General features: G+C 51.0%; 1 protein-coding gene across 8 annotated transcripts in view; it reads left to right on the forward strand.

Annotated features, from left to right (window-relative positions):
- The window catches only part of ZFX (zinc finger protein X-linked), a 640,129-nt gene that overhangs the window by 366,492 nt on the left and 251,970 nt on the right, over nt 1-21,667 (forward strand). For 6 of the 8 annotated variants that reach the window (XM_078657795.1, XM_078657790.1, XM_078657791.1 and 3 more), the window contains exon 5: nt 6,049-6,192. The exons of 1 other annotated variant lie outside the window; for it this stretch is intronic. In XM_078657795.1, coding sequence (XP_078513921.1) covers nt 6,049-6,192 — 144 coding nt within the window. Of the gene's footprint in view, nt 1-5,983; nt 6,193-21,667 lie in introns of all 8 variants that reach the window. One more of the 8 variants, XM_078657798.1, reaches the window with a different exon arrangement.

The following is a 21,667-nucleotide window of genomic DNA, read 5'->3' on the forward strand; positions in this document are numbered from 1 at the left end:
CACTGCCTCAAAGAAGAAAGAAGAGGGTGGAAATAAAGATTGAAAAGAAGAGGGGATAGAGAGGAGCCCTGGGGGACCCCACAAGGCAGATGTTCCCTAGGGGCCCTGAATGTACCTAGGCTGAGAGACTGGGATCTCCCCATAAGGAAAGATTTCACCCATGCCAACGCCAGGCCCTGGATGCCGGCCTGTTCGACACGGTGGAGAAGGATGTTGTGGTCCACCGTGTCGAAAGCGGCCGACAGATCTAATAATACCAGGGCCTGGGAGGTACCCTTGTCAGCTCCGTCTCTCAAGGTGTCTAGGACAGCCAGGATCACAGCCTCCGTAGAATGACAAGGACGGAAGCCGGCCTGGTTGGCCTCGAGAAAGGTGGAACTCTCGATGAACCCCGAGAGGCAGGCAGTGACATGGGCTTCCAGGATTTTTGAGAGAAAGGGTAGGAGAGAGATGGGACGGTAGTTTGCCGGGACGGCAGGGTCGGCTCCAGGCTTCTTCAACAGGGGCACTAGAACGGCCTCCTTGAAGGAGCTGGGTACCGTCCCGGAAAGAAGAGAAGAATTGAGCAAAGGAAGGATGCAGTCAGGTAGGGAATGGCAGATGTCACGAAGTATGGAAGGTGGACAGTGGTCGTCAGGAGAGCCAGACTTGATCCGGACAGCCAGGTTGGCTAGAGATATGGAGTCTAGTGGAGGGAGCTGAGTAATAGAGAAAGCATTATGAGGGGATGTGACGGGATCAGCATCCAATGAGGTGACCGGGATAGTGCCCTTAATCAAAACAATCTTCTGCAAAAAAAAGGTACTAAGTGCATTGCAAGATTCCTGGGTAGGGGCCTGAGACAGGAGCGTTCTGGAGTCAGACGAGAATTCGTCCAAAACTCTAAAGATCTCCTTCGACTTACAGGGGGCTGACAGGATGCGCTCGGAGACATAGGCTTTCTTGGCTGCAGAGATAGCGGATTTATACCTATTGCGAGCTGCCACATAAGTATCTCTGCTTGACGGGCAGTAGTCTCTTCTCCATCTGCGTTCAGATTGACGAAGTTCTAACTGTAAAGTTTTGAGATGAGGCGTGAACCATTTATGTGAATGGTTATGGCGCGAGCGAGGGAACTTAGTTAGTGGGGCGAAGATGTCGCTGGCTGATATAAGCCAGCTGGAGACTTGCCCATCTAGCTCATTAATGTCAAGGTTATTGAGGGAAGGGGGACGTGTGTGAGACAGGTGAGTTAACAGTTTGGAGGAATCAACGGCCTTCCACTTACGAGCCATGCCACCCTCCCGCGGAGGGATCCTAATCTGACCAGCCACAGAGATGGTGGTGTCGATAAGGCGGTGGTCCGACCACACGCAAGGTGTGATAAGCGGGTGGGAGGGCTTCACCCCATAGACCCAGATGTGGTCAAGTATATGGCCACCACTGTGAGTGGGAGAGGTGACTAATTGGCTGAAGTTTAGGCTCGAGAGACCTTCAAACAATTCAAAAGCGTGGGGACCAGCGTCCCTGTGCTGAAACCAATAGTTGAAATCCCCGGCAATAACTATGCGTGGAGAGGAAGTAGCAATGCTAGCAAGCTGTTCAATAAACAGCGCAGGGAAAGAAGGCATGGACTGGGGGGGGGCGGTAGAGTACCATGAAGGTAACTGCGCCCACCTCGGTTCCAAGACTGAAGACCAGGTTATCTACATCAGGAAAAGTCATAGAGGTAGGAGTGATCACCTGAATATCCTTTCGTATTACCGCTGCGACCCCCCCTCCAGGGCGACCCCCATGGCGGTTGGTGTTGAGCAGGCAGTAGTCAGGAGGTAGCGCTGCCAATATGTCCGGGAGGGAGTCGTCCGTAAGCCAGGTCTCAGAAAGTAAAAGGACGTCAGGCCTTTCAGTCATGAGTAGATGGAAAATGTCAGTTTGATGCCTGACTAAAGAGCGGGTATTCAAATAAAGTAGGCGGATCTGTGACTCAGGAATAGTGGAAGAAGTGGGGGGAGTGAGCGGACCCAAGTGGGGGGGTAGGTTACCAGTGATTCCGAGTGAAGTAATCCGCGTCCAGGTGTCGAACGATAGGGGGCAAGCAGCAGCTCGAAGGTGCATGAGGGCGGGGGATGAGTAGGAGATGGTAGTATCCACATCCCTGGGCCCTAGACCCGTCCTGGCGCGGACGGGCGCAGACGGGCTTGACTCTGGTGCGACTCCGGCGCGCCTACGTCGCGCCCGCTGCGCTCGTCCGCTGCACTGACACATAAGGCCCGTCTAAATAGGTGATGACGCCGAGGTGGGAGGAGTCAGGAGGGCGGGGTGGGGGAGGGAAGTAAAAAACACAAAGTGTGCCGCTCACCGCTCGTGGTCAGCGGGAGAAATGGAGTTTAGAGCTGCTAGCACTCAGCAGCAGGAAGGCAGGCAAGACAAAATTAAAATTACGCTTTGCAGCGCTCAGCGCGTTAGACCTCAGCCCTCTGCCACAGGGCTTCGGTCAGACGCGAGGCAGAAGTGGGCGGAGCCTAAATAGGCGATGACGCCGAGGTGGGAGGAGTCAGGAGGGCGGGGTGGGGGAGGGAAGTAAAAAACATAAAGTGTGCCGCTCACCGCTCGTGGTCAGCGGGAGAAATGGAGTTTAGAGCTGCTAGCACTCAGCAGCAGGAAGGCAGGCAAGACAAAATTAAAATTACGCTTTGCAGCGCTCAGCGCGTTAGACCTCAGCCCTCTGCCACAGGGCTTCGGTCAGACGCGAGGCAGAAGTGGGCGGAGCCTAAATAGGCGATGACGCCGAGGTGGGAGGAGTCAGGAGGGCGGGGTGGGGGAGGGAAGTAAAAAACACAAAGTGTGCCGCTCACCGCTCGTGGTCAGCGGGAGAAATGGAGTTTAGAGCTGCTAGCACTCAGCAGCAGGAAGGCAGGCAAGACAAAATTAAAATTACGCTTTGCAGCGCTCAGCGCGTTAGACCTCAGCCCTCTGCCACAGGGCTTCGGTCAGACGCGAGGCAGAAGTGGGCGGAGCCTAAATAGGCGATGACGCCGAGGTGGGAGGAGTCAGGAGGGCGGGGTGGGGGAGGGAAGTAAAAAACACAAAGTGTGCCGCTCACCGCTCGTGGTCAGCGGGAGAAATGGAGTTTAGAGCTGCTAGCACTCAGCACTCCCTGCTTTATCGAATTCGACTAGTACTGCATCCCTCCTAGTTTTCTCCCTGCATTCAGTTGAGATAGAGCCCACCTAATTTAAGTTCCTAAGTAGCCTTTGTTAAAGCTGTATGTGAATTCTTATCTTAACGCAGGTATCTATGCCTCCTTCACACTTCCATTTTTCTTTAGGTTCACCACATTCCCCTTGCATTCTGTACATTTCTTTTTATATTTAAGCCACACAATTCATCATGTGGGCAATCCTTTTTGAAACCAGTGAAAACTCACATAATGTTGGTGTGTCCTTCATAATTCCTCCTATTCTTTCTCGCAGGAACAGTGTAGAAGAAATTAGTCCCTCATGCACCGGTTTGTTAAAGCCCTATAAGTTGCCACTTTGCTAGGCACTTTTTTTTAATATTCCAAAGACCCTCCCTTTACTCTCCTACCAAAATGTTAACTCTCGGTATTGTGCTCATCCTGGACAATTAATGCAAATGTGATCTGCTTAGAGACCTCGAACTGCTCCTTGTTCCAATCCAGGCAAATTTTCCAGAATGTACAGCTCCTGAGCCTTGTCTTAAGGTTGAAAACTTCCTATCTGGCCCTAAATTTGCTCTGCACAAAAGCTTTCTACATTTTGAGCTGCTTATATCCACATTTCTATTCCCGTGGAAGGCTCATGAAAACTGCTAAAATACATTAACAATGGTTTCATGCATTTATTTCATGAAGCGGTGTTTCGGAATATTACACCTTCAAGTTATAAACATATTTTTCTTTCTATATGTCCAGATTTATATATTCCAGAACCTGGCTGCATAGATGGAGAAGGTCTGCTGCCTTTTGTTTCTTTTTCTGCACTTTTTTTTTATCTCGTCTGATTTGGGTGTTCCAACAGCCACTGTTGAAGGTGACCTTGTCAGCAATATAGGCATAGAGATTCTTGGTGGGCAGCTGGTTTTGAAGCTGGTGCAATCTGGCAAGGGAAGCCAGTGGAGTTCCATTAGGGTACAGGTGATGTGGTGATATTTCTTCAGGATGTTGACAAGGAATGCTGCATCATACAGGATTCCTTTAAGGATGGCCACAGTGGAGTCAGAGAGGCAGCGGTGAAGGGCATGGCCACCGTCTAGATTTCATGGCAACTCAAAGTACGTTTTTAAGACACTTCCTGTGAGCAATGGTTTCACCTACTTTACTAGAGAGAACTGGTTCAGGCCATCTTGGTATTGTTGGCTAGGATGAGGTTGGTGCCAGTGTGAATAGGGGTGACTTGGCAGTTTATTGTATGCAGTCTATTAGGTATTCCCACAGCCCACATTTCACCCTTAAAATGGGCCATTAATTGCCATCTTAAAATCCTCTGATTCCTGGATAAAATCATCTGTGTTGCTGCAGCTGGTGTCATATTAGTCTTGTATCTATTTTCTGGTTGTTGTGTAAACCTCCACGTATAGAGACATGCTAGTCTTCTAGTGCTGCAGAGGGTATTTATCAAGGGGAAGCGATTCGGTACTGTCTTCCTGATATGTTCAGGGCCCTCAAGGTGCAACAGGGACTTCTCGCTTGCAACTATCATTTATATTTTAGTGTGGCTTCATGGATTAGGTAATAGAAGTGATCTTTCATGTATGATTATGGTGCCAGTCCTGACTTCACAAAATGGATTTATGGGGTTTCTGTATAGAGAGGACCAAATGGAGTGAGCAGTCTGCGTCCAAGCCTAATACACAGTTGGAATCTCCTGTGCATATTATGAGATTTGCCCTTTATTGCCCATAAACCCATTGCTTTAGGAAAGCAGTAGCTGTAGGGGACCATCATCAAATCTCTTAAACTTATCTTTTAATAAAGTGCTGTTTCTAGCATCAGTTTGTTCATTAGCATTGATGATACCAGACTCTACTGTGAAAGGGTGTAAGTAGGATGCACTGTAAAACTAGAATGCTAATCTGGGAAAGGTTGAAATTGTGAACTTTGAAAATTAATACTTTTTTCACTTTATTATTGATAGGTTGATTTTTAGTTAATTTTATAGGAAGACGGGGTCACATAAATGGCTGTATTGCACAAAACATCCCAAAAACGTTAGTTTACATAAAAGTGTTTGATAGGTTCTTTTTATGACTATTTAATGATAGTGACTGTAAAATGTATGGAGATGTGCAGTTTAAAAGTGATGAGTCTTTATAACAGGATCTACACAATGTAGTCATTTAATAATAATTGTGGCTATCTTAGACAGTCAGCATAACTCAAGACAGCTTTTTATTGAATGTCTGTTAAAATCGGTAACTCTGCAGAAATAAACCTTGTAGAAATATATAGTATGTTCTGACGAAAGCACCACAGTCTGTGCTTATTCGTTAGTGTCTTTAAATTAAAGCTGAGAGCTGATATATCCGATTATCTTTTCAATGCTACAGACATGGCATAAACCTTCTGCACCTTCCACCTGTAGTTGTATTGTTGTTTTCTCACCTACGATTTGAACAGAACTAGATTACATCTTTATCACGTCACCATATGTTTACCTTCATATTTTACTTTGACTAAACTTTTAAGAGACACGCTGTCATGCAACATGTCCTGAAATTTACTGCATAAATATCCAAATAAAATCATACAAAACTCTGATCAGCAGTCATATGGGATTATTGGTGTTGATGCGTTGTGCTGCTGATAAATCTGCTGAGCTATAGTTTCTCTAAGGGTTTGTGATTGACTAAATTTACTACCCATCTACTTGAATGTACCCTTATGTTCATTGGATCATTTGCAACGGATTATAAGGTGTAAGCTGTAGGGGTTACGTTTCCTGATTGAGGTTTACGCATTGCTACGTTTTTCAAATTTTGCTAGGTACTACAACTCTCTTTTTTGCATGGTGAAGCCAACAAGCCCCCAGCACTGTTCTTTTCATGCAGGAGGCACAGTAGATATCGTGGAGAGCGACTCTGAGCTTGATCAGGGGGTTGAATTGCTGGAGCAAAACAGCGTGGGACGTGTACCACGAGAAAAATTGGTTTACATGACTGTAAATGATGCCCAACAGGAGGATGAAGATTTAAGTAAGTACAGTGATTTAGCGCACAAATAATCTAATTGACCCTAAAGTTAGTCTTAAGTGGACAGTGTTTATGAATTTTCATGTCAGATCTCCAAGTATCTTTAGAAGTTGTCCTGAAGATGACCCTCCTCTGAACAATGCTCTATCTTACTGTTCTTTCCAACTCCGTCACACAGCAAGACTGGGGAGCAGAAGAAAGGGCTAGAAGCTGCATATATTGTTTAATCATGATTGGGCCATTGCATTCAACTCCCATCTCCCTTTCTTTATCAATCACCTGTGAGTGGAAAAGGATTAGAAACTGCATCACGTTTTTGGCTGTGCAACTTGATGGAACTTCTTGTTGAATTTTTTTCTGTGGCAGTATTATTTTCTTTTGTGTGCCATGTTTTATTTTCCTTTTAACAGTGTTGGTATCTCTTTTATCCCACTTCAGCTCAACTTCAGGAAGCACTTGGTTTGCTGAGGGAATTCCTTATACTGATCACCTTGTCAGTCCTTTGTCTGTGTATTTTGACTTATGTTCTCCATCATGAGATCTTCAGTAATAGTCATAAACAGAATATATTGACTCCTAATTGGAAAGTCCTATTTTAAAGTGAAACACTTCTTTCAAAAGTCAATATTAAATCGTTGTTTCTCTAAAAGTAAAACATTTTCTGAAATGCCAACTAAAGTAAAAAAAATATTATAAGCCATTAACCCCTTTTTAATACTCTCTTCAAGGACAATAAATCATTAGGAAGTCCAATATATGCTTCCCTCCAGAAAACCTATTGTGTGCCTGTCAGCTTGAAATGAAGTCAGGTCTTTAGAAATACCCAACAAAAAAAGACTGAGAAATATTGTCAGTGACGTAGACACAGACCCAATTTAGCTCCTTAGGGTTAAAATGAAATAAAATAACTGAACTGTCACTGTACTGCATTTTGCAGTTGTGCTGCATTCATCCTTGCAAGGGGGTGTGTCCCATTCCTCTGTAAAAATGTTATTGTCTATCCGACCGATTTCTAGGTGTTTTTCTTTGAGCAGAACATTTAATGTATTGTATATTCGCAACCTGTCCTCTGTCATCTTGTAATTGGGTTTGGAAAAGTAAAGGTTGTTTTTCTCTTATTGTTTATTTCGGATTCAGGCTGACCTTTTAATAGGACAGGCATACATCACTATGAGAACTACTATGCATTGGATTGCCAATCTCAACCCAGACTGTTTTTTTTTCTACCATTGGGTAAAAAGTTTAAATTCTCTTTCTTGTTTCAACAAGATAAGCTGTAGTAGGTTGATCCCTAATAGAACTAAAAAAAAAAAAAACCTAAAAAAAAACCTATCAAATGGAGAGGGTTAATGTCCCATTAGACACCCACCTCTTAATGCAACTTCTGAACACAATGTAGTTCAGAGAACAGCCTGCTTTCGTAACGTGGTAAGGCTGGTGAAAGAGGAAGAACGCTTTGAGACTCTTCCCCAGAAGTCGTCAATGTTTACCTATACTTAAAAAAATCTGCTGACGACTGCTTCCTCAGACCTACGAAGACAGTCAGTGTCTTGTAACTCCATGGTTGAAAGCAAATAAAAATGAGCTTCTCAAGAACCAATTTATATTAAAGGCATGTCAGATTTGACTTCTTGGGAGTCCATACTACTATGTAAATAATTCAAGAATCCAACTGCTTCTCTTGGTCCGTGGACTAATGGCCCACCTACTGTTAATTACAAAGTGTTCATAGTGCTGTTGGAAATTTGTGTACAAAGTGTTCATAGTGCTGTTGGAAATGTGTGTTCATGGGTGCAGCCATGATATGGCGGCTTTGCTTAGCTGCTATAATATATTTCATCATGAAGAGATTAAGATATATAATATTTTCAAACTCAATAGAGCAGAAGGGAATCATATAAGAAGCAAAGCGACCTCGAACTCAAGCATTCAAACTAAATTCGATGTAGCCAGCTGTCGGCTCAACAAAACTGTTCTTTTGCGTTGCAGTGCTATGGTCTGCATTTTGAACTTTCTTTCAGAAGTTCAAAGCCCAATGCTAAATTTGCTTTTTGAAGTGAAACACTTGATTTGTAGCATGTGTTGGCCGTAGATATATCCTTCCGTCTAGTGTTGGGCTCGGACAGTTACAAGTTGTTTTGCTTCAAAGAAGTATTTGAGTCATGAGGTATTGTGACTCTTTCACTGTGTATTGCGTGTGTTTCTCGGCTCCTAGTTAGATTATTTTTTTGCGCTATCTGGTTTGGACATCAATATCGCAGCTCTGGGACCTTAGCTCGATTCAAGCACCAATGCCTTTCTCAGCACCCCGTTCCTTCTACAACAGGATAGACAATCATATACACTGGCTAGTGTTACCAAAATCTTCAATTTGCCTTTTCGGGCCCGGGCTTCCACATATCTTCTTTTCCAGTCACCATACACTTCACAACGACGAGGAAGGAAAAGACACCCTTCAGCTTCTGCCCCAAGTATCATGGCAAATACTCCAAGCTAGACCAGCACAAAGTTGGCAATTTTTGTTTGTTGCCAGATAATGACGAGAGTTTGTGTTGAGCCGCGCCTGGCGTTATGTTCTAAAAAGTCACTTCAGCAGCGTAGAGAGTGATATTAGGCCCACTCTACCATGCAGCGACACACAGGCGATACGCCTAACATTTTTGGTGGACAGTCACCAGACTCCGAAGATACTGAGCCATAGAGGGCGCCAACAGACATCCCTATACTGCTCGCTAGCAGTAGCGACAGCTCTGACTCTGAGCCTGATTGGCTGGTATAGTGGATTTCAGAACTCCACTGCCCTCTGGCCATGGTGGTCTCCAACAACAGGCTCAAGAGTGCCCAAACTCACTCTGCCGCAAAACAATCAAAGTGTCATGAAGTTTAAAGCCCTGACATATTATTCAGTTTCATCACTTGCAAAAAATCTGCATCTCTGAAACAGCAAAAAGTATCAGAGCTGAAGCAACAGACATCGGACCCAAATTACCCTTCATGACAAAAATCCTTCAGTGCCACCAGCACCGAAGCAGGCAGATAACCCATTGGTGCCGAACCACCATTCACCTAAGCTGGCAGCAGAATCGAAAGATTATGGGACCAGACCACCCAAAGCTTCCAAGAAGGACGGAGGCACAAGCCCCATATTTTTCCCTCCATCTCCAAAACCTCTACCTCTCCATTCGTCTACATTGCCATCACCACAACCTCTGCAAGTGCATGCACACTCCCCTGAACATCTGCCCTCAGAGCAGCCACATATCTCTCCTGTGCAGTCATCCACAAGTGACCTACATACTGGGGAGGAGGTACCATACAACGTGCTATACTTTCCAGACCCACAAGGGGATCCGTATAATACACAGGACCTATGGGACCTATATGACGCTGATCCGGTAGTCAAGACCGACCCAGACCTATATCCATCTGAGCCATCACCACCTGCTATCACATCTTACCACAAGTTCATCAGTAGGGCAAAACATTACCACACGTTAGATCTCCATACTCTTGAGCATGAAGAGGGTTTTTTGGTGGAAACACTAAACGGATTGCAAAAGACAGCACAATCCCTTCCCATGTTAAAGGACATGCTAACATCCACTCAAGACATTTTTAAACAACCAGTTAAATCTAGGGTTATCTCCCCTTGAATAGAGAAAAAATATAAACCTTGCCCATCAGACCCTAAATATATCAGAGGTCAGGTCGCCCCGGACTCTCTAGTACATACTGCTAGAAAAAGAGCAAATTCCCAGGGCACTGGGGTTGCTACCCCCACGAACGAGAAGAGTAAAAAATATGATGCCGCAGCTAAACACGTTGCCGCACAAGCAGCCTACCCCCTGCGCATCACAAACTCCATTGGTTTACTCTCCCGCTTCAGTCGTGCCCAATGGGACAAAATGCAGGACCTCTTACAACACCTCCCAGACCAATACCAACACAGAGATTCAGTTGGTAGAAGGTTGGGCAATATCAAATGCTACCATACAATGCACAATGGATTCTGCAGATACCAGTGCACAAGAGGTAAAGTACAGTGTCCTCAGATGACGTGGATGGCTCAAGGTTCCTGGCTTTCTTCCCCCCCCGCACCCTCCAAAATAAAAAAAAACAGTGACCACCTAAGCCTCTCCCCGCAATAAATTACACCAGTTGGGGGATGGCTACAACAACACAATGAGTGGACAAACATCACCACAGATTAGTGTGTTATCTCTATAATCAAGTATGGGTATTGTTTACAACTCGAGGACACACCTCCTACAATACCACCAAGGACACAAACCATTACTAGAACATCTTACCCTACTGTAGGACGAAGTCCAAGCCCTCCTTCAAAAAGGAGCTATAGAAATAGTCCCAAAACAACATCAGGAACACAAGGTATACTCACTATATTTCCTCATTCCCAAAAAATACTAAACCGTAAGGCCAATTCTAGACATAAGAACACTGAACAGGAGAGTAAGGGGGACCCCGGGGGAAAGCCCGAAAACTTTATTTGTAAGACTAAAAATGGCGACTGATAAGTGGCTCACTCCTCATTTTTTTTTTTTAAAGTAATTTTTATTGTAGACACACAATACACAGGCCAGTAGTTGCGCATATTCAGCATCATTCACAGTGCTACAGTCAGGTTCACCAACTTTTCATATACACAGCCTGCAGGCCCACATCCCGGGGGCCGGGCGGCGGCAGCAGTTTCGCACCCCCATGCCTGGTTGCTCTTTCTCAGGAGTATGGACTCGGATTTGTGTGTGTGTCTACTTTTCCGTCCTCACCCAATGAAACCCCGAACTCCCCCCCCAACTTTCCCCCCCAGTCCCGAGAAACCTTACCCCCCTCCCCCTGTACCCCCCTCCCACCCCACCATCCGCACAGGAGCCTCTAACCTCGGGTTTCAGGCTTTCTCCTCTACCGGTTCTCTTATCACCAGATTATTATACTGTGCTGACCCCTGCCACGTCTAAGTCCTCCCCGTCATCCATCATACCACTATCCCTGAGGCCCTGTACCATTACCTCCCAGGCCGTTGCTTGTTCTAGCGCTTTCTCATTAGCTGTTCTACGCGCCATCTGATACCTATGCGTGCTATCGCAGGCCGCCCACTTCAGAAATTCGTTGTACCACCTCCTATACGTCGGGCTCGCCCTCGCCTTCCAGTTTCTGGTTATCTCGCGCTTGGCTACCATTAAGCCCATATCTATGAACTTGCTCGAGAGCTTGTTTTTGGGGGTGTGTGGGAACCAATGCAGGATGCACGCCGCCGCATCAAAGTCAACAGTCCGGTCCGTCACCTCGTTCATGGATTCACCCACGGCTCGCCAATAGGCTGTTAGGGCCGGGCACGACCAGAGCATATGTACCAGCTCGGCTCCATCTGCCGCGCAGCGGGGGCACCTCGCATCAGTCGCGCCAAAATACCTCAGGATTCTCCCAGGGGTCATGTACGCCCTGTGTAGTATGTAATAATGGATAACCTGAAAACGGGCGTTCCTTGTGCTATTTCGCGCTCTCCGCACCAGCTGTGCCCACGTCGTGTCCGGGATGGGCTTACCCAGGTCAGTTTCCCATTTGAGTTTCAGTGCGTCGAGGGGCGGCAGGTGCTCGTGGAGCATTCTGTTGTACAAGCAAGATACCGCTTTCACCGTTCCCGCCGCCATCATGGTGTATTGGCACGCCATGGCCGTCTCCGGCTCCGCCAGTCCCAGTCCCCAGTGTTTCTGCATGGCTCTCGTCACGGCTGCATGAAGGAGATAGCCCCCGCGTGGGAGAGCAAAGCGATCCTGGAGGGCCGAGTATGGGAGGAGCTCCCCGTTCTCGAAAAGGTCCCCTACCACCTGTATTCCTACCTCCTCCCACTGCAGCAGGCGGGACCAATCGCCTCCATGGGGCAATGCTGTCAGCATGCCCAGCGGTATCTCCGGGGCGTAGGGGTGCTGAATCCCTGCCCGCTTCTGCGCTCTGTTCCAGCACCGCCGAAATGTATCCTGTTCAAGGGACAGATCCCGAGCGGCGAGTTTCTGTCCTAGCGCGATATAGGCTAGTATGTGTCGTGGCGTGCCCCGCAGTCGCTTTGCTTCCGGACCCCGGTAAACCCGAGCCACCTCCTGCGTGAAGATCTGCAGCTGGGCAGCGATATAATAGAGCTCGTAGTCCGGGAACGCCAAGCCGCCCTCATCTTTCGGGCGGGTGAGTGTCGCCAGCGCCACTCTACACCTGCCCGTCCCCCAGAGGAAGGAAGTGAGCTGGGAGCGAAGGCGGCGGAAAAAGGAGCTGGGGATCCAGATCGGAAGCGTTCGGAAGTAATATAGCAGCCGCGGGAGGGCCACCATTTTCAGCAGTGCTATCCTACCAGCTATGGATAGCGGAAGCGTGGCCCAGAATGCCATGCTACCCCTCAGCCCCCTGACGCATCTCTCCACATTGCCCTCGAACAAAGCCGTCGCTGTGTGATAGACGTATACTCCAAGATAGTGGAGACAAGTCGGCTCCCAATGAAGCAGCGGTCTGTGTTCCGGGCGGGTCGCGTCCTCCTTCAGTGGAAAGAGGCTCGTCTTCGCCCAGTTAACTCTGAGGCCCGAGAGGTCGCCAAAACGTCCCAGCAACTCCTCCGCCCCCTCGAGCTCAGTCGCGTCGTTGCCCAGGAACAACAGGAGATCATCGGCGTACAGCGAGATAAACTGTCGCCCGTCATCAGTTAGCACTCCCGCAAAGTATCGCCCCCTGCGGGCTTCCACAGCCAGCGGTTCGATCGCTAAAGCGAACAGCAATGGGGACAGGGAGCAACCCTGCCGGGTGCCCCTCTCCACTGGGTACTGATGGGACACCAGGGATCCAACTCGCACCCTCGCTACAGCCGCCGTATAAAGCACTTGTGTCCACCGGATATAACCTGCGCCCAGCCCGAAACGCGCCATGACTGCATATAAATAATCCCACTCTAGACTATCGAACGCTTTTTCTATATCGACCGAGAGGGCAAGTGGGGTGCCATTCCCCTCCCGCACTTCTTCCATGAGTCGGATAAGCCTTCTGATGTTTAATGTCGTGTTCCGGGTAGGGATAAAGCCGTTCTGGTCCTCGTGGACCAGAGAGGTCATGTGCGGTAGGAGTCTCGATGCTAGTATAGAGCTCAAGATTTTATAGTCGGCAGTGAGCATCGAGAGCGGCCTATAGGAGGCCGGACTACTACCTTCTCTGCCAGGTTTCAGTAGCGGGATGACTATCGCTTCTCGCATCGATGGGGGGAGGCGACCCGTGGTCCTCGCTTCTTTGAACACAGCCAAAAGCCGCGGCGCTAAGGTGTCGACATATTTGCCATAAAATTCGATGGGCAGGCCATCTATACCCGGCGTCTTATTACGGGCCATGGACTTAATGGCTATTCGGATTTCCCCTAAGCCGATGTCTCTTCCCAAATCCGCCGCCTGCTCGTCTTCTAGGCGCGGTAGGGTGAGGTCATCCAGGAAAGCCTCCGCCTTCATTTCCCGGTCGCCCGGGGTGCTACTATAAAGTGTCTCGTAGTATCCCTGAAAGCCGTCCACTATGGCCGACTGGGTGTAGGACATACTACCCCCCTCCCCGGCAAGTTGCAAGATAGGGGAGCAACGTTTCGTGGGGTTGGAGAGCCACGCCAACAATGTGCCCGAACGGTCGCCTTCGACATGAGATCTCAGCATGTATGCCCGGTGATCGTAAGCCCGTAGCCTCTCCACTTCAGCCGCCACCGCCTCCCTGGCCGAGCTAACCGTACCCTGCAGCTCCGGCCTGCCTGGTCGGTCCCTCTCCGCTGCCCTCAGTGTGGCGTCTGCCCTCTCTAGGTCGGTCAGCAGCACCCGCCTCGTGCCTACGAACTGTGTGATGCACTGCCCTCTCACTACCACTTTGAAGGCATCCCATTCCACTGCTCTAGAGCCCGTGGAGCCCTCGTTATTGGCGAAGTACTGTGCCAGTCCCTCCTCCAGGGCCGCCCCGAATATCGGGTCTTCTAAAGTCTCCGGCCGGAGCCTCCAGGTTGGCACCCGAGGCTTTTCCGTCATCCAGTCTAAGTGGATTAAGAGCGGATTGTGGTCCGAGACCGTTCTCGTCAGGTATTCCGACCAGGCAACCTGCGTCAGCACGTCTCGTGTGCACAATATCGCATCCAGCCTAACGTGGAGTTCGTGTACCCCGGAGTAAAACGAGTAATCTCGGTCTGTTGAGTGCTGTGCCCTCCATGCATCAGTCAACCCCCAGCTCTCTTGCCATTCTTGTCTACCCTTAGCTACGCGGCACACCGGGGAATCTCTCAGGGGCGGGTGGGACCTATCCAATTGCACATCCGCCACGGAGTTAAAGTCCCCTCCCATGAGTACCGGACCCACCAGGAAGTGCGCCAGTGTCCCCGACAGGCTCGCATAAAAGGTTAATTGGTCCATATTTGGGGCATATACACTGCATAGGACTATAGCCTTACCCCGCAACCTACCCTCCACTACTACAAATCTTCCCTCTGGATCTATCAACTGTCTAGTCATTTGAAAAGGCGTCCCCGCCCTCACCCAGATCAGAGCGCCCCTTGCGTAGGCCGAGTAAGAGGTGTGGAAAACTTGCCCCCGCCATCTTCTCTGTAGTGCCACCCCTTCCTGCTTCGTGATGTGTGTCTCCTGTAAGAGCGCTATATGAATCCCTCTTCTCTGTAGGTAGGCATGCACTTTATGCCTGCGCTGCATTGTGTGTAGACCCCTCACGTTCCAGGTCATGCATTTCAAGACATTCGAGTTAGCCATTGTCCCATAAGTCCCGGTTCTTCCCCCCCTCCCTATTCACACTCCCGCGGATGATGGTCCCTCCCCGTCCCCAAACAGAACCTCCCAACTGGTCAACCCCCAAGAAAGTCAAGATCAGCACCTGCAGCATCCCCCCAGCACCAAACCCCAACTGTGGTGTTCCCCCTCCCCCCAGAACAGGCCCCAATATCAAGATACCAGACCCCATCCAAACTCCCTTAACGCAGAACCCCCAGATAGTTAGTTCACAGCCGGAGCTGCAATCGCCTTAAGGGCGTGCGGAGCGAGGCCTCGCCCAAGAGGGGGCTGCATGTCCCAGGCCCGCCTCCATCCCCCCACTACGGAGAACAGCACATAGCCAGTCACCCAGCGCCCATGCCTGGAGCCAACTCTCCCGCTAATCGGGTGGACCCCCCTCAAGGTCCATTCCCCTTACCCAACAGGTCCAAGTCAGTTATTCAGGATTTCTTCTGCTGTTTGCGGTGTTACCACCGGATCCTCGGCATCATGGACCCCCGACTGGTCCGACTCCGAGCCCGAGGCCGATATGATCGTCTCTGTGTCCGTGCCTCGTGTGGATTGAGAGCCACCCCCTTTCCCAATGGTGATCACTGCTTGCAGCGCGGCCTTGCGCTCGGCTTCCGTTTGCGAAGCGGTCGGTTTCCCGGCTCCGCGTCATCGCTTGCGCAATCTCCGCGATTGACGCGGCCTCGCCGGCGCTCTCTCCCGTTCCCTTTCCTTCTCCTCCCGAACCTTGGCGCCATCCGTGCCCGCTTTGTAGGATTCCCACCAGTCCCAAGCGTCAGCGGCCAGGTTGAAAAACATTGCTTTGTCGTCCACCACAATCCGGAGTCTGGCAGGGAACAGCAATGAGTATTGGATCCCCTCTGTGCGCAGCTCTTTCTTGATCGACAGGAAGGAGGCCCGCTGCTTCTGCGTTTCGAACGTGAAGTCCGGGAACAGCGTTACCCTACCGTTCGCGATTTGGAACGGTCCCTCGTCTCGGGCCCTTTGTAGTAGCAGGTCCCTGTCTCTGTAGTGCAGCAGTTTAGCCACGATAGGTCTCGGTGGCAGGCCAGGTTTGGGTGGTCCGGACGGGACCCGATGAGCTCTCTCCAGGGTAAAGAAGGGCGACAAGCCCTCAGGTGCCACCACAGTTCTTAGCCAGTTGTCGCAGTAGGCCAGTAGGTCCGTCCCCCCTTCGCTCTCCGGCACACCTACGATTCGCACGTTGCTGCGACGGCTTCTGTTTTCCGCGTCCTCTGCTCGACGTTCTAATACCTGAATCCGGTCAAGAGCCTCCGTGAGTTTTCCCTCAAGAGTTTTGTGGGCCGGAGCCAGGACTTTCAGGGCCCCCTCAGTCTCCGTCACTCTGTCTTTCAATTTGTCGTGGTCGGCTCGGAGCAGGCCGAGCCCCGACGCCACCTGCGCAATGTCGTTGTGCAGCGCTTCTCTCGTCGCTGTGATGGCCTCCAGAATTCGGTCCTGTAGCCCCTGCAGGTCCGGGGGCTCCCCCACGTCTCCTTCCGCCGCTCCCGCAGCCGTCCCCTCCACTTGCTTGCCTTTTGTCCTCCCCATAGTGGCCTGCGCGTGGTCTCGGGGCTCGGTGCAGCACCCACTCGTTTCACTGCTCCGTCAGCGTGGCGCGACCACTCGCAATGCCAGGCCCCCTCCCTGTTCAGGCATCCAGCGTTGGCAGTCAGTGTCGCTGGGTAGGGGGCAGACACCAGGGGGTATTTGCGTGGTGCCCTGGGTCGGGGGTGGTGGGGGTTTCGGTGTCGCAGCGCCGCCTAGGGTGGGTGTCCTCCCAGCAGTCGTCCACCACTACCCGGGGCCAAAGCGCGCCAGCTCTCGTGGCCCCCCAGTAGGCAGTTCTAATCACCCCCTGGCGTGCCGGCTTCCCTCGCAGTCAATACATGGTGTTCCTGGACGTTGGGCACATTCCCCCTCCCGTGCTTCTCTCGACCCCCCCTGCGTGTTGCTCTGTTCTGTGGCTCACCTCATAGTTCAGGGGGGGGAGGGGGGGAGCGTTCAGTATTCCTCCGGTGCGCCGGGCCCCAGCCGCGTCTGCCAGGCCTCAGGGTGTCCGCAGCGCTCAGCGCTCTCCCCGCAGCTTTCCCGGGCCGCTCGCTAGCGGCCGCTCCGCTGCTCCTCGGATCCTCCGGGAGAGAGCACCTCAGGGCCCCCGGGGGGGGGGGAGGGGCGGCTCCACACCGGTTCCGATCCTCGGCGGGTCCCGGCCGTGTCCCCAGGCGTCGGCCCACAGTTTAGGTGGCCCGTCTCGAGTCCGTCGCTGCGGCCGCCTTTTTGGGCATTCCTCCAGCTCGGCTCCGGCGGCTCTGCAGTGCGGCGGAGGTCGGTCTCCTCAGCGGCCCCCGTTCGCTCCGCTAATGCTCCAACAATGCCCACGCTCAGCCTGATGATTTCCAGGCACAGCGCCGGGCTCTCTGCAGCAGCAGGCAGGATTAGTGTGGGGAATAGGCGCGGAGCTCCGGGCTCACGCCGCCATCACCCTCAGCGTGCAAGCCACGCCTCGGTGGCTCACTCCTCATGTGAGCACAAAGGAAGAGATTATGGACCAAGTGTACCTAGAACAGTTCTGGGAAGCTCTACAATTTGCGACCCAAAAATGGCTACAACAACACCATAACCTGACTACGCACAGGCAGTAGAGATGGCGGCCACGTTCTCAAGGGCTCAGCCTAAAACCCCCTCTTGGGAGCTGGAGAAGAGCTCACGACCTGGCCAGAGAATAGAAAAGAAGCTGACCAAGATCCCTGAGCCCCCACGGTCTAGACCATGGAGACCGGAGCCCCCTGCTACCGGAGGACCCCAGTGTTTCGAGTGTGGCAACTGGGGACACATAGCACGGCTCTGCCCCGCCGGAAAAACACTGAGGAACCTATGGAGGTGGGATACCTCCCGAGGACAGTCCTATACTCTGCCGAGATGGGGAACAGCTACCGAGTGAGTGTGAGGGTAAACGGGTCCCCAATCCAAGCCTTATTAGACTCTGGCTGTCGGCAGTCAGTTGTTCAGTCACAGCACGTGGAACCCTCTCAATATGTCCCACAAGAAAGGGTTAACATACGTTGTGTACACGGGGATGTGAAACCGTATCCGGTGGCCTACATTCCTATAGTTCCCCAACAGGGAGACCCACACACTATAAGAGTAGGAGTTCTGTCTACCCTCCCCGAGGACCTTATAATAGGGACCGATAACCCCTCCTTCCTACGCATGTTTAATCAATGCCTCAATCAGGTTCCCGGGAGGGTTTACAAGAACAATGGGAATCCCCCCTCCCGCCTTCGTGACCCCGGAACCCTGGGTACTAGATAGAAGTTTTAGATTCGCCCAAAGTAATGATGCCACTCTGTTCAACGCGTGGGAAAGTACCCATAGAACCCTAGGACAGGACCCTCACCCCCCCCCCCCCCCCCCCCCCCCCGGTTCCCTAGATTCCTTATCAAAAACGGCCTTATATACAGACAAGGACAAGAAAACGAACCGGAACAACTCCTGGTGCCCGTATCTTTTCGGGAACAGATATTGTTTTTCTCCCATGCGCAACTGGTTGCGGGACACACCGGAGCAGAGAAAGGTACACAAACCATACTGCGCCACTTTTACTGGCCCGGCATCTATAAAGACACCCTGACATATTGCCAAGAGTGTGACGTATGCCAGAGAAAGAATATGACAAGACCGCCTGCCGTCCCCCTGCAGCCCCTTCCCATCATAGGGACCCCTTTTGAGAGGGTCGGTATGGACATTATAGGACCATTACCCAAGACCAGGAGAGGACATCAACACGTATTGGTCATAGTCGATTATGCGACGAGGTTCCCGGAGGCCTTCCCCCTGACAACTACTACCACCAAACAAGTCGCCGATAAGATGCTGGAGCTGTTTTCGCGTGTGGGGTTCCCCAAGGAAGTCTTGACGGACCAAGGGACACCCTTCGTTTCGCGATTGATGAAGGAGGTATGCCAGGTGTTAAACATACAGCAAATAAGTACGCCGGTATACCATCCGCACACCGACGGGCTCGTGGAGCGATACAACCGGACGGTGAAGACTACCCTCCGAAAGATGTTGGAAGTCAGCGGTGCTGAATGGGATCAAATACTCCCTCTGGCCCTCTACGTGATTCGAGGCCAGAAACAAAGTAGCCTAGGCTTTTCCTCCTTCGAGCTTCTGTATGGGAGACAACCGCGCTCTCTACTGGAAATGACTAAAGAAGCCTGGGAACAAGAGTTGCCAGAAGAAACCCTGAAGACCCTGGAGTACGCGAAGAACCTAAGGTCCAAGCTCGGCAAACTACGTGACCTAGCCTACACGAACCTGGAAAAAAATCAGACCAAACAGAAACAAGTATATGACAAAGGAAAAAAATGCCGGCGACTAGAGATGCATGATTGGGCCCTGGTACTACTTCCCTCCTCCACCCAGAAGTTCAAGGCCGAGTGGATGGGACCCTACCAAGTCGTCTCTACGGTGGGCAACACCAGCTACAAGATGAGACGGAGTCCACGCAAAACCCAGGTTTACCATATAAACTTGTTGAAAAAGTGGTTAGGACCCCCTCCGAAAGGTATACACCTCGCGACACTTACGCCGAGTGATTCTCCATCCACCATAGAACAGTTGGTCGTCAACGAGGAGCTAGGAGAGGTAGAAAAAAAAGGACTACTAGCCACCCTCAGGAGCCATTCTGCAGTGTTTTCCGATCAACCAGGGAAAACCGATTTGGTGGAACACCACATTGAAACCCCTCCGGGTTAGATAATAAAGATAAGGCCTTACCGGATACCAGAGTCCAGACGACGAGATATACGGAAGGAGGTACAAGACATGCTACACCTAGGGGTGATCCGACCTTCGAAGAGCAACTGGTCCAGCCCGATCGTCATGATCCCCAAACCGGACGGATCACGACGATTTTGTATGGACTTTCGCGCCCTAAATGAAATCTCTACCTTCGATGCCTACCCCATACCCAGAATTGACGAGCTTATCGAGAAACTGGGGGAGGCCAAGTACATCAGACCGCCAGAAAACCGCTTTCTCGACCGCGGAGGGCCACTACGAGTTTACAGTACTGCCTTTTGGACTCCACGGGGCCCCGGCCACTTTCCAGAGGTTAATGAACACCGTATTAAAAGACATGACAGCTTATACCTCCGCCTATTTAGACGATATCGTCATCTTCAGCCCGGACTGGGAATCCCATCTACATCACCTACACCAAGTATTCTTGACGCTGGAAGAAGCTGGCTTAAAAGTGAACGCCAAGAAGTCCCGATTTGCTTACCAGAAGGTAAAATACCTCGGATACGTCCTGGGACACGGGTTAATTGAGCCTCAGATAGAGAAGGTCAGGGCCATAGCAGATACCCCCTTCCCTAGTACCAAGCGAGAGATGAGAGCGTTCTTGGGCCTCATCGGATATTACCGAAGGTTCATACCGCAATTTGCTCAGATGGCAGCACCCCTCACGGATACCCTACGACAACAGGTCAAACAGGCAGTGTTGGCGACCCCCACTAAAGAGATGCAAGAAGCTTTTAGCACCTTAAAGAGCATAATCACGTCCACCCCTCTCTTATCATCCCCGGATTTCTCCCGTCCCTTCTCACAGATGCGTCCGATTATGGGATAGGAGCGGTACTGTCCCAGGTGGGGGAGGACGGGATGGACCACCCAATACTGTATATCAGTAGGAAACTTTTTCCCCCGAGAGCTCAGATACCCTACCATCGAAAAAGAGTGTTTGGCGATCAAATGGGCGGTAGAAAAATGGACATATTACCTAGAAGGCCACCCGTTTACCCTTTTCACAGATTACGCCCCTCTGTTGTGGATGTCCCGGACTAAGTCAAACAATGCTAGAGTAATGAGGTGGTTCCTGACCTTGCAGCCCTTTGCCTTCAGAGTATGTCATCGGAAGGGTGTTGAGAACGTTGGGGCGGACTTCCTGTCACGGAATCCCCTTCTCGAACGGAAGCGTCCGGGGGGGGATGGTGTGTAACGCAGAGAGGCCGCCAAACCCCCGGCTCAGGAGCTCCTCACCCCCAAGCGAGGATTCATCATGTGACCCCCCATCCCCCCTCTTGTCTCAGAAGCATAACGATTGGAGGTGCTCGATAGAGCCCGGCTGCTCCCGGGACGAGGAAGATGAAGACGGCGGCCTCTTTAACTGGCGCATCCTAGAGGAGGAGGTGGAGCCTACAGCAGAGTCAAAACCGGAAGCTGACGGCACACAGGTATGCTTGTTCACCGGAGGAGTTGGAGGCGAGTGTGGAGTGGAGTCGAGTGAGGAGTCGGAGAGAGCAGCGAGAGAAGAAGACGAGGGAGGAAGAACCGATTTACCATCAGCGGAAGGGAGGAGAAGAGACCCGTTGGCGGCGCGGGAGCCAGGAGGCCATCGGCAACATGAGCCGCCCAGCCGCACGCCAGGAGGTGTGTGGCTCACAGAGGTACGGAGCCGTATAGCGGGCTGGATGGAGAGAAGGGGAGGTCAGTCCCGTGACCTGAGACCCTGTGGAATAGCCCAGTATTCCTTTCCTACACTACCCCGTCCTATCACCCGTTTGTAAAATAGCACGATAGCACTCCCTTTCCCTTGTAGTTATCACGAGATTGGACTCAGGACTGATATGTGTCCTTTCTTCCTTTCCTTCCCTACGGCTCGCCTA

The sequence above is a fragment of the Lissotriton helveticus genome, chromosome 8 (assembly GCF_964261635.1).
Source record: "Lissotriton helveticus chromosome 8, aLisHel1.1, whole genome shotgun sequence".
Classification (NCBI taxonomy): domain Eukaryota; kingdom Metazoa; phylum Chordata; class Amphibia; order Caudata; family Salamandridae; genus Lissotriton; species Lissotriton helveticus.